A 13,750-nucleotide genomic window follows, 5' to 3' on the forward strand; every position below is an offset into this window, starting at 1 on the left:
AATTTTCGTGTGCTAGCCGGAGTTTCTGAAAATTAAGCGATCGAAGCGATCCTTTGTGAATTGTGCTATCGACTGCTTTCATGACGATCGTCTGCATTTTTGTCTGTACGCTACTTGATTGAAGTTTTCCGTTAATCAAACTTTATTTTTTGCTACTTTCGTGATGTAAAAGTACGTACAGGCTGATGATTGTGCATGTATTCGTTGCTTGTTTTGTACGTAGCAAACGTAGCATAATTTGTTTATTCGTTCGAGTAGAGCCTGCCGATAGCACATGATGTCTAACGTATCGCGGCGTTCTTCCAGTCTTGGAAAAAACGAAAAAATACGTGTGTACGTCAACGAAAAAAATTAAAAGCAAATTTACCGATCTCAATAAAGTTCACTGTTTTTAATGCGTAAATGTGACTCGTGTTTGTATTCTTTGTGTCGTTACGTGTTCGATGCCCTGTCCACCCCCCACCCCCATAGTTTCAATGAAGGCCGAGAGTTTGAGCCTCAGAGTCTCTTAATCGGAAAGGCCGGGTATTTGAAAAAAATGTGCTGACAAATTGGCTTTTCAAATAAGCGGCTTCTACTGTATCTGGTGCAAATGTTTCAGACGAGATTTTCTAAAGCACTGCCACAGTACTTCGAGGAGCATTTGCAGCAAACCTCATATCATAACATATTTTCAGATGAAGCTGTGTTTTCTTAAGTACTTCCTTTGTGCTTTCAGTTGAATTTGTGTTGATTTTTGTCACAAGTAGTGATATGCAGTGCAAATGTTTCAAAGGAATGATGTGTGATATGGACTAACAAAGTACTTATTTAGTAAGCCTTGCTATGATTAGTATGAAATAATGGTGATATGTCTTACAGACTTTTCAAAACGCCGCCACCACACTTTACATTTACATCTACCTAAGACTTCCAGCAACTTAACATTGTCTATTTCCAAATCATTGTTATTAAAAATGCAACGAAATGGCAGACTACCTCAGTTGTATACGATTATGATCCTCGGTAACTGTTCATGCCAAAGTCTGCTCCTGTTTGATATTCCTGTCCTGTCTCCCAGTCCCTCATCCTTCAACCTTGAAAGCTGCATTCAGAGAGGGAATATATTGAACGAAAGAACAAGAAAGAAGAAGTAACGTCACAAATCTGCCAATAACGGATTACGCATGACAAGCTAATGCCGTATTTCATGTCACGGACTTAGATGGCAATTTCGCTGCTACAGTTGTCGTTTTTCATGTAGGAGTGCCCCGGGCTATTGTCCGCTCCCGGCGCAAGCTGGCCCGTGTCGTCGTAAAACCGCCATGCACCGACAAGAATGATGATGTAGCTCTACATGAAAACACTGCAAATCTTTCACCAAGCTTTTAGACAGAGATGCATTTTACAATGTTTTAGAGTTCAACACCATCTGCTGTTTTCTGTATACGAAAATCAGTCCCCAGGAGTGTAAGGGGGCGTCGGCAATTAAGCCAATTGGTGTAATTAAGACAGATGTGGCCCTTAGCGACCCCCTGGTCTCGTAGCCATCCTGTATCATTTGTGCAGCCCGGCTCTTTGGAGGAAAAATTACAATAAGGTAATATTAATGTCCACTGTGGCCACTTGCAACCAGGCAATTAGGGGGGTTGAAATACCAGAACCATGGAGACCATGAGTAGACCCATCTCTGCAAAAACTGTGACAGAGAGAAATTGTTTTTGTGGTTGCTATTATTTAAGCGTAAATGCTGACTACTCTGGCCAAGTACTGCTGTAGCCAGTAAAATAATGAATGTATGGATGCAATGTTCTAGCCAGTCTCTTTCTGTCATTTGACAGCATTTTGACACTCATGATGGCCCAAAATTTTGCCCCATTCGTCATTGTTGACAGCCTTAAGAGATGTCATTAAACTAAGCTTAGTCTAATAACAAAATTTGCTCCTTAGTTAAAATGCAGGAAGGAGGCAGGCTGTTGTTACATACATGTATGTCAACTGAAGATATACAAGATGAAAAGATCCATCAAAGTAGTTGTAGCTTTTTTCTGAACTGTGACAGACAAAACATTTTTGTGGATGTACATGTAATTTTAAGGATAATACTGACTGTTGTATATCTAACCATGCCCTTGCTAAATCCAGGTATTACCAATATTTATTACAAAATTGGAATTCATAAAAATGGGTGCAAGCTGCAAAGCAGGGAGGAGGTTAAATTTCCCAGTTGCAACATCGATATCATTGCAGCAGCTTCTGTTTCTCACGCTGCATGTTCATTCATATTAACCAGTCAGCCTCTGATACATCGAGGAGGTAGGTCGCTGTTCAAATGACAAGATATTCACAGGAAAAAAATCCATCAAACCAGTAGTAACTTGTTATGAATTGTAGATAAATTGAAAACAAGGCGGCTGAACATCGCTAGACCGCCGAAGGTAACCATCCGTGAGATCCACGACTGAGTAATTGAGAATATTGGCTGAATCTGGGTCTCTTTACCACAGGGGAACAGAATTAATTGGTCAAGTTACCAAAACTCTTCTGCTGGAAGACTTCGCAGTAAAACTTTATAGGAAGACAAATGTTGTATCTGCATGCCCACCAGACCACGTAGTCGCAGTTTCTTCTCCTCCAAATGAAAACAAAGTCGGTCTTTCCCCGGGGGCCCTGGTGTGCAAAATTAGCTGCGCCCAGATTGAAGTCTTCCATTTAACGGAGTCTGTGAGATAATGAGCCGTTCTACCAAACTTCAAGGGTTGCACCTTGCCATTAATGACATAATAAATGGGATCCTCGCTTCTGTCCTCCCCCTGCCCTTGAGCATGGCGAGGCTTGCATTAATCAGGTGTCAGAAAGCAGCACTGGTCTTGTGGGGCCGGATAGCAGCGAGAGGACTTGGAAATGAGGAGGGGTCAGCGGAAAAGTGAAGAATTGATAATTTGATTGACTGATAGCAGGTAGAAATTTTGATTAACTCACCCGGCAGGGGACTCGAGGAGTCAGAAGTGTCTTGCGATTGGCAGCCAGGTTTTCCAGTATACAACGTTATTGCACCTGAGGCAGCAAGTTCATGATTCATAGATAGAACTTTCTCATCCCTGCAAGCAGTATCTCCACTGTGTCGTGTTCAATACATATGTTAATATCCTTTTATTACATCTGGGAGAAGGTTGATTTAAATGATTAAATGTGTTTTCAAAGGCTGGTTTTGGGGGGCAATTTGGAATGTATAGTAGCAAGATGTTTTATATACTGTATTTTTCTTATTTGGAAATAATATACTCTCTTTGACATCAATAGCTTGTAGCTTAGTAACATACAAAGATGGCAATTTGAGCAGATTTTCCTTAGGCCTGCCACAAAACACATGCAACACATACACATTTTGAAGACTTGAAGAAAAATAAACTGCAAAACTGTGCAAAATCAGTAAATCTCCCAAGCAGTTAGATGATTGCATTGTAGATTTATAGGACTGTCTAAAAAGACGTCCCAAAGTTGTTTGTCCATGAGCCTCCTCATCCATTGCTGCCTGTGTAGCAGCTTCTGCTGCAGCTGGTAAATAATGGGAGACTCAGCCAGGTGTTATACTATTACCAACCAGACAGGCACAGAAATGACCCTGAAATGAAGAGAGCTCCAACGGAGTGGGTCAACGCTCCTTGCTCCACAAGATTCAATTAAGACGGTGTAAATATCACCAGGCTGGAGACTCGCAGGAGGTGCAAGGCGAGTCTCCTCGCTAACCCGCCGCTAAGCACTCTGGCACGGTGAGAAGTGAATGATGGTCCGAGGTGAATTCTAATGAGTCGCTCATTATCAGCCTTTGATTCTGGGTTACAGCCAGCCTCCGAGGACCCCGGCCCACTCCACAAGCGTTAGCCGCATCAGTTACCCAAATGCCATGCGAGGGAGTGCCATATTTCCCATCCTCCCCGACCATTTGTCACCAGGTTCCAGTCCCATTATGTTGGGGAAAGGATTGCGAGACAGAGGTGTGGTCCGACCACGGGGGAAAACATGAGTCTAATATGTTGAAAGTGAAGACAGATATGCTATTCTCCCTGTGGAACTGTATTCCGCACAAGTTCATGCATCCTAATTCTCTTCCTGCTACCTCGGACGAACCGGCTCCCCCCTTTGTAGCGGTGTTCGCCACACTTATTGCCCATGACCGTGTTGCGAGAAATGAATTGCCCAGCCCGGCGTAGCGTGCCGGCGGGGGGTGCGAAATGGAATTTTAATGGCGGGAAAATGAAGACAGATTTTCTGCTGTGAAGTTTTCGTCGAGTGCACAACCCCTGTGGAAGTTCAGCCTGTCGAGACGTAAATGTCAGCTGCCCAGAGAGTATATTTAATGGCATGTTGTACATGATCACGATCAAGCGAAAGGGCAACTGCCTCTCCTTTTTAAAGTGTAGGAGATGTGTTATTAACTGGGGGGCATAGTAACAATCATGGTGCGATACATACACCCTCAGCAAGGGACATACAACCCCACAGCAATAGATTATCTGAAGCTGCAGTCTTCACTCGAGGGAGGAGAAGTTTTGTGCTTTTCAAACTTTAAAACTTTCCTTTCCACAAACTTTTCTTTCCATTCATGAATGCCCGGAGCAAGCCCTACACAAAATTGGCTCTCTTCCCACAAGCTTTCTTTCACATCAACGCTAACATTTGACTGCTCAGTTCTGGAGAAGGGAGCCTCCTGGAGCGATGCCTGAACTTAAGTATGCTTATGGATGGAACGTGGAATGTTGGTAGCTCCCAGAAGAGGCCGTAAAGTGGTTTTGTCAGCTGGGTTTGTGAGTGCGCAAGTCCCAGACGTGTTTCATAAAAGCCCTCTTCTAACTTCAGGCACATTTTTTACCTGGTGCCAAATGAAAAGCTGATCATTTAACTGTGTGGTACTGTCATAATGCAGCATCTGAAATCCCTCAAGGCTTACGCAGGTAGGCATGAGCTTAATAATAGTAAATAAATACACCTTTTCCCAATGGCTTAAATAGATCTTTAAATTCAGTAGCCTGGTTACTAAACCTCCATGTATTATCCTCTATTTGCCAAGAGGATGTACAGTAGGACTTGGAAGCTATAATACATGGAGGTTTAGTAACCAGGCTAGAGATTCAACCGAACAATACACTGAATCTCAGCCCTTCAGCCTGTTTTAATTCATCTTACTATTTCAAATACACCGGTGGTAATTACTCTTAGTGTACAAAATCACAGGCAGTTTCTACAGATTTAACCTCTACTAACTTGAAAGAAGATTCAAATGAATAATCATACCGTCGATACATTTTACATACATTTCTATTTATAACCGTTAATAGGCTACACGTGTAGGAGGAAACAGTCTTATTATCCTATTAATTCTTAAACTTAACGGACTTAATTTGTCCTCTTAATATGTAGATATTTTGTGCAAAGCCTTGCGTCAAGACAGTTATTGACTTATAGGATCAATAAGGAAGGGTTTTCCTTATCTGTTGTGCCTCCCTTTCAATGATAGCCCAGTATTGATTCATAAATGGCAATCAGATTGGCAAAATGCCGAGGTTTCCCACCATGCAATTTGGCATTAGGGCTGTGTACACAGTTGACAGGGGGTGGTGTGGGTGTAGCATTGAACGCACACTTCTCTTTCCAGCTGAACTCCTAAGGAAATAAGGGTTTTTTCTGTCATCTTAAAGTTAAAATATTCTTATATATTCTATATACTAATATATAGAAGTTATATATTGTCAAAATGGTTGTGGGTCATGCACATACATAAATCGTATCACATCTGATATACATATACATGCAGAGAGTGGTGCAGAGCTACTAAAAAAGATATGAGTTGCTTGAGCAACAGTTTTCTTGTCTAGATAGCCTCTTTTGTACCCTGTAGTTTTGTGGTTATGCAGCTTGTTGGGCACTCGTACTGAGATCATGTCTTGATGAGGGGAAAAGATGCCTCAGAGTGACTATTGGGTTTTTGATTACTCCCCTGTAAGCACAGATTCAGCCACCGTCTTTATCATCCATCCGAGTTCATTAATACACCCACCGCTCACTCGGGCATCGTTATTCCCTACATTTACATACAAACTTCATATATAATTCATCTGCGCTTAAATGCCACTGTTGTCTATGTCAGCATATCGCTGGAAAGAAAAACAATTTTATCAGTGTTCACCCAGGATGCAGTGTTGTCTTTTCAGAGCATTACACAGTTAATCTCTGCGAAGGCAATTGCTGGTATGTCATGCATTGGTAGCAGTGAGTAATCTGCCTCATTCCTCAAGTGTGACATGCCTGATGCCATGAATTAAACATAACAGCAGAGATTCGGGAACTGATAGTTTTGTAAAGATAAAATGTTCGTCAACACTTCATTTGCTAGACAGGGCGCAAAATACCACCTGCATATGCAGGTTAGTTCTGGTAAAATTGGAGCTGTGCAAGTGTTTTTGACATCTTCATGTACCTCTACCTAACAAATAAAGTGTATTTTGTGCATTTTCATTTGCTACATTGACTTTTACCATCTACATATACATGTATGAAATGATGGCAATAGTATCTGAACATTTTTTAGTATGATTGATATACTTCAATTGTATCGATTGATTGTATTTAACACTCCAAACGTAGAGGATATGTTCAAAAGAAATTCTTTGAATAAACTTTCAGTGCACTTTCCATTTTATGTTTTACTTTTGCAGGTATACACTTCAGGATGTTAATTAACTAGTACATCAAATATTAAGGATATATATATTGCAAGAAATGTTATGTTCTCAGATCATGTATGTACATGCTTGAGTTTGCCTGCCTCTGTAAAAGCAATAGATCAAAATGTTCAAGTGCACTATGTATGGCGGAAATTTCCCATCCTCACACCACAACTTAGTTACTCCCTCCGGTGTGGGGATTTAGATAAAGTGGAAGATGTCCCGATTGAGTAATTGGTTTGGAAAAGTCACTTTGCAGGGAGTTGAATAATATCTCAGAAAAAATGGTAGATGGCAGCAATTTGAAGTTCAAAAGCATGTATATGAATTAAGCAGAGACTGGACGATTTGTGTAACTGGGGGGAAATTGTGATAGGTATACACACATACAGAGCCTGAAATTCACAACACAATATTACATCTACAAGATGGGATATCTACAAATTTATGTTTGGATTGTATCTTTAACAAGATGTATGTTTGGCTTGTATAATTGAATAAGATGTTCATTGTACCTGGTCCAACTTGGTATGTTGACTTCATGGCTGAGCGTTTGGGGCTATCATGGGATGCCCAAGTCTGTTTTTTCCCCTTTCCTATTCATATTTTTTCTGAGAACCAACAAATTAAATTGTTGTGGCCCAAGGCAACTTCACATGTCCAAATTACTCCTGTTTCCTGGATAATTGAGAGTGCTCAAGGAGTTTTCATGTCTAAAAGCCCATAAACAAAGATACATGGTTGAACAGCTTGTACATAAAAAGAATATATAGAAAATCATAAAGAGTCCTCTCTCTCTCTCGCCATCAAGCGGTAGCCCGCCAAATATTAATGCAGTCCCAAACCAGAAGTGAGCGTAAAAGGAAATCATAGCTTTTAACTTATTTATCTGCCACAGATTTGTGTTCTATTCAATTCATTCAATATTTCATGAGCAAGGATGCGGTTTTCCATCATGAGGCGGCATCGGGCTGGAGTAAAATAAATGAGGTTCTGCATGGGGGTATCCTGATAATGTTAAACAGTGAATTTAGTAGTGCCTGCAGTACTTAATGGTAAAATGACTTATTGGGTTGTTTGCTTTTTGAGTTGTCTGGCAAAACTAAGATGCAAACAGACACAACAGGATGCTCCATTGTGACTTTTAGGCAATTTTGTGACAGGTTTTGCAATACAAGTAATTTATCTATAATGCTGGATAACAAATAATGTGCTACATAGAGTTAAAGCAACCAATCACGCCTCTCAAATAATTTACCAAGAACGCTGAACATTGAATTAGATTGGGCTGGCTACGATTAACAGTGAATTAAAACGCCCCACAGAAAAAGGCATGCAGACCCCTGTGGGTAGAAGATGTATTATTCACACAAAGTGGTGGCACCGTGATTGTAGGAGGGAAGAACAGATTACAGTGTGTAGTTAATGTTCAGTCCTGCTGAAATGGAAACCGTAAGTGGGGCCAGATGAGACTACCTGGTAATTGAATGGAAAGGAGTATCAATGTCCAGTTAATGTACTCTCCCCATCTACCTTTGGAAGTGGTCTTTAATGCATTCTTTTATTACTGGACCATTTGCATTAGTAATACAGTGCAGTGGTGAGTGTTATCTATGATACCACTGTAATGGCACTGATTTGAATATATGTTGATGTCAGATGTAGTTTTGCTAAAAGCAGTTAGTGTTTTGACAGCCAATATTTTCCATATGTGCGTCGTACACTCACTGCACACACACACACACACACACACACACACACACACACACACACACACACACACACACACACACACACACACACACACACACACACACACACACACTCACTCACAAGCAAGCAAGCAGGCACAGTAACTTACACACATACAATTGATGAAGTTTACATTACCATATACATGAGCATTTTGTCAATGGCTTTTGTGAAATCAAGTATTAATTGCTGCTCTTAGTCTACCTGTTCTTTTAACTGTTCAATGCGCCATCTATGTTATGAGCTGTTATTACAAGCTGTGTTTCTGTGGATTGGTTGGCTCTAAATCCATGCTGGTAGTCTATCAATTTATAGTGACTTTTTTAAGTGCTTCATAACTTGGCTATATGGATAATGTACATGTACATTTTGTACATTCACTTCTTTTAAACCAAGTTTCATTGATCCGATAGGTGGTCATGTTTTGCCTGCTCTTAAGGTCACGGTGGCAGAACTTTTCTGTGACGCACATTTTGACGATCGAGGAAGGCCCAGAATAGATGTAATAGCCCAGAATGGGTACTGAGACCATTTCCACTGTAACAAGACCTCCACTCAATGTTTTACAAATGACCACTATTAGGTTCTAGTGGGTTAACGGCCACTCAGTGTAAAGCAGGGGACCCCATTAATGACTTCTTCCCAGTATTGGACACTTCCCTGCTGAGAAAATTTGCCTCAAAATGACTTCCCCGCTGATGGAAGGTCTAAGTATGAAGAATCAAGTGTTTTGTGCCGGCTCTTTTCCCGTCATCTGGACGTGCTCTCTACAGGGAAGTGGCCATGTGCCCATCCAAAGCAAATCAACATTTAAAAAAGGCTGGTTTCTAGTTATAAAGAATATTAAAAATGTGCTTGTTACAACAACAGTGAAAAAATTCACTCTTTCTGTTAGGACTGTAAAAAGCACAATTTCAACTTGAAAGGACAGAAAAATGTATTTAATAGCAAAGTTCTTTATTCACAGCCGATGTTTCCATGAAAGACATTGGAAAGCACGCAGGCACACCTATAAACTTCCTAACCATGGTTGTGTAGTTGATGGCCTCTGGTAGTTAAAGAACAGTATCTTTTACCTTTCTCTTTTCCTTGGGTGCCATAAATGATGCTTTTAATGTAGCATATCATAAAAGCAGACACAGCTAAGTGTCAGCACTTAAGCGAAGTGTGGTATTATCGTTTTCGCTGCAGAAAATTGCCACACCACCCCTGTGGCTTCTCGCCGATTCAGCAGAAGTGATTTTCTGGTTTCTATACAATTTGCAGAACAGAAATAACGACCAAATTGCTGCTCGTAAAGCATGCGGGAGTTATCAAGAATGATGCAGGCGACGGTATATTTAACAAAAAGCTGGCATGCTACGATTTCCATAAGAAATTACGGGCAGTTTCCTGCCGACGTAAATCCTGTCGGAACACCTGCTGGTTAGAACGTTCGTGATGCATAAACTGTATTTCTGTATCAACAGGATAAAAGGAAAATGTTAGGAAGGAAAGTGGTGAAATGCTTTTCTAACAAAAGATAAGCCAGTAATGGCAGTGGATGTACATGTACTTTGTTTTCCGGTGCTAAGGAACTTGTTATAGGAAATGGATTTTAACGTTTTACAGTGTAGCAACACATTTTCTCTGATCTTCTGATTTCAGATCATTCATAATATAAAAACTTTGATAACACTGGTACACCTAGGGAAGGTCCTGTGTTTCAACTTCCAACATCTCTCTCTATATATATAAATATATATATATATATATATATATATATATGGATTTGGACAAAGATATGCTGAGAAAAGGCAGTGTACAGGTTATGCCAAACAAACACTTTCCAGTGCCTGTTGATGGTAACATTTTTATCTTTCCTTGCCCACAGGTATGCCGCCACCCCCTTGTAACGTGCTGTCGCGCTGCACCCAGGAGTGCCGCATCCTGGGCCACTCGGACCGCTGCTGGATGCCGGTTCCGCCCAACAACCACATCCCCAACATCAACGGCAGCAACAACAACTCGCCATCCCACCACAGTCGCCTCAACTCACCAGTACGGAACAGCCCAGAGAAAGCCAAGATCCTGAAGATCAAGGACTTCAACAACCCTTCCTCGGGAAATGGAAGGAAGGTCACCTTCGTTGACCAAAGGCCAGATTCTCCAGTGAGCTACGACGGGTCGCATCACTCCTCCCCGACCAATAGCAGCAAGGGGTTGAACCTGAAAAACTCCCCGTCGCACGTGGCCGCGGCCGGCTATCGGAATTCTCCTGTGAAAACTATTGGGAAGAGTTTGTACGAGGATACCAACAGGAATGCGGCGTACAATAGCCCCAACCGGAATGCGTTTGTGGATAACAACGTCGCCCAAAGAACTCCTTACGAAGATTCCAACAAAAATTCCTACAGTCCACATCACGCGGACCCCAGATTTACTGGGTACGAGGGCGTCAAACCCAACAGGAAACCTCTGTGTTTACGGACCTTCGACCCCAACAGAGAGTTCAAGGGCACGACCTTGGGGGACAGTAGCACGAGTTCTGAGGAGGGGAACGAACTCTACAACATGGAGGATGTTTCCGAAGTGTTGGACAATGTGGAAGGGACCCCGCCAGACAGTCCTTACGGGGAGAGTCCGTATAAGCCCAAAGAACTGGCACGGGAGCTTGACGAACTCACCTTCAGCTCCTTCAGAGTTTAAAATATAGTATGTATCTCATATTGAAAATATATATCTGTGAATATGATGTATGATTATTGTTGTGTTGAAAAGTACCAAATGCATAAGCGCAGTCGACCGACCGGTAATGCCAGAATTGCTATGGACGATAAACAAGATTGTCAGCCTCTACTTAGGTGAAATGGAGGGAAAACGATTTTCCACACTGAGTATTGAATATTCTATTGGAGAATTCAAGGGCAAACTCAAGGGCAAAGGGTAGAGGTCATTGGCTTTCCATCAGGTGTCTGAGAGGTACTTACTGGTGATGATATGCAAGCTGCACTTTATCATGATTTGTGGACCAAAGTTATGCTATGATATTCGGGCGGTTTCTCGAAGAATACCAATGACTTGTGAGATGATGGCAGAATATTCTAGATACATGATATCCTTCTTGTAGTGACGTCCAGTGAAGGTATTGTCACACCCCTGCATGTACTATTGGTCACTTTAACTGTGGAAGGACATTTTTCAAATTTCGAGGGCACCAAGTCAGAAGTCTTGCATCTCAAATCTGAATTTACATGTCATTGGAAGAACAAGCCCTCCTCTATCCTATTGTGTCTTGCAATCTATCATAACTGCTTGACGTATGTAGATAATTCTAGAGATATTTCATTGACATCCACACTGACTCGGAATATGTAATGTCTTTCCACCGCTGAAGTGACGAGTGTTATGATGAACTGGCAGCGTAATGTACCAGTGTTCAACCTCCCTGTCTACCTCGCGTAATAACCCTTCCCAGGAGCCACCCTCCTAAATCACAGCTCCATTTCCGCTCCCTCCTGGCCAAGCTTTGCCAGGTTGTGCTGTCAATCAGAATAAAGCAATTCCATGCTGGTATTTTATGCTGGCAGTGTAGAACTACAGTAGAGTAGACAAGGACGTATAGCCCTCAATGGGCTTTGTGCACAATTGAAATATAGAATATTTTTTTGCAAAATTCTGTTTATGTTTTACCTTCATATGCTACTACAAAATGTTGATCATTGTTTCTTACACTGACCACTTTGTATCTGGATAATCAAGTCAATAGCCCGACATATCAATTTTTTTTTACTTCATGCACAGTTCATAGAAATGTTAAACACCATTCTATATTTTGTATCATTATCTCTGTTGTGACATAATTGTTTTAATATCAATCTTAATTGTCTTTAGAACATTGTTATTAGTCAGAGATTCTAAATCTTTGGCTAAATCTTGTCACTCCAAAGTCAAAGAGACCAGTGTTTTTGTATGTTACGAGAGCATCTGACAGAAGAAGAGAGAAAATTTATAATAGCCTCTGGGATGACGTCCGCATGTACAATGTATATTCATATCAGTCATCTATCTGCTTGAAGAAGGATCAATCTAATGTTCTCAGATGTTATAGGCCCTATAGGTTCTGGAAACTTCAAAGGGTCTTTTATACCATATCAGATACATGTACATTATAGCAAACCTGAATGTAGTGCCAATCTGTGTAGCTTTAAGTATCTTCCACATTTTTATATATTTTTGTTATTATTAATGTTTGTTGAAAAATAGCATCATTTATTCAAAGTAGATTTTATTATTGTCTTGTAGGCTCATTTGTCAATGTTTTTTTTATTCAAATCTTATATTTCCAGTAAATAATTTTTCCTTAATTGGCTAGATCAGCCCATTGATTGTGAGTTGGTTTGTTGATCCCACTGTCCCTACACAATGCAATAAGAATATTGTGGAAAAACGTATGTTTGAAGTGTGGTTACACTATGTATTTTTACCAAATTGAATAGAATAATGTAAAGCTGACACTGGTGGATTGTGTCAGTGACAGGCCACACCAGTCTAATTTGTTGGTCCTTGGAGGTGAAAAATGTCACTTACATGTAACTGGAAGATAACATAAATTCAAGTCTGAGGCGAAGTCTGCACCTAGGTACACACAGTTTTGAGGGGTGAATATCGTCAGTTTCTAGATCTCTTGGCTTCAAAATGTCCGAGAACCAAGGAAATAAATTGGTGTGGCCAATGAAACAAAGCAATTCCCCATAGACATACTCCAGTGCTGAGGGGTAGAAGGAAAAAGGGTTGACTCGAGGTCTTTGATTCTGCTGTCCTGTTCAGCTGTCAATCAAATCTCCCAAGTCGATATTTCCGGGGGATCGCTACCGAAATGCCAGATTATATCGGCTGCGTGTGACAGATGGTAGGATTTGTAAACTTTGATTGAAGCGCCGCGATTAATGCCGCCGGCAAGTCGGGAAAATTGCTGAGCAATTTCTGCCGCAGATTACCTGAATGTCATTGGTAGATCCAGGACAGACGTGGCAAGCCCGGTTTACGGTTGTTTAAAGTTAGAACAGGGACTGGTTTGGACTTTTCTTGCTGACGGTGAGGTATGGGTGACCACCTCTGGTCATCCTTCCAGCATTTCCTAAAGCTCAAGACCACAGAAGACTCTTCCTATCAAGAGAAGGTTAAGAGTTTGCTACCTGAAGGACATGTGACATTTTCTTTAATGCCTGGAAGGAAATGCCACATAGGGTCTTAAAGATGGAGATGGGGAGAAATTTTACGACAGATCGGAAACAATCTTCCTCCTGAGGATG

The 13,750-nt window shown here is 41.1% G+C and overlaps 1 protein-coding gene across 1 annotated transcript in view; it reads left to right on the plus strand.

The window, feature by feature from the left end:
- The window catches only part of LOC109467991 (protocadherin-18-like), a 66,756-nt gene extending 53,797 nt beyond the window's left edge, over positions 1 to 12,959 (plus strand). Inside the window, 1 exon segment of the mRNA XM_019766185.1 lies at positions 10,330 to 12,959. Coding sequence (XP_019621744.1) covers positions 10,330 to 11,144 — 815 coding nt within the window. The 3' untranslated portion in view covers positions 11,145 to 12,959.
- The last annotated feature ends 791 nt before the right edge of the window (positions 12,960 to 13,750 follow it).

This window comes from Branchiostoma belcheri, unplaced genomic scaffold (genome assembly GCF_001625305.1).
Source record: "Branchiostoma belcheri isolate BF01 breed outbred unplaced genomic scaffold, Haploidv18h27 scaffold19, whole genome shotgun sequence".
Taxonomy (NCBI): Eukaryota; Metazoa; Chordata; class Leptocardii; order Amphioxiformes; family Branchiostomatidae; genus Branchiostoma; species Branchiostoma belcheri.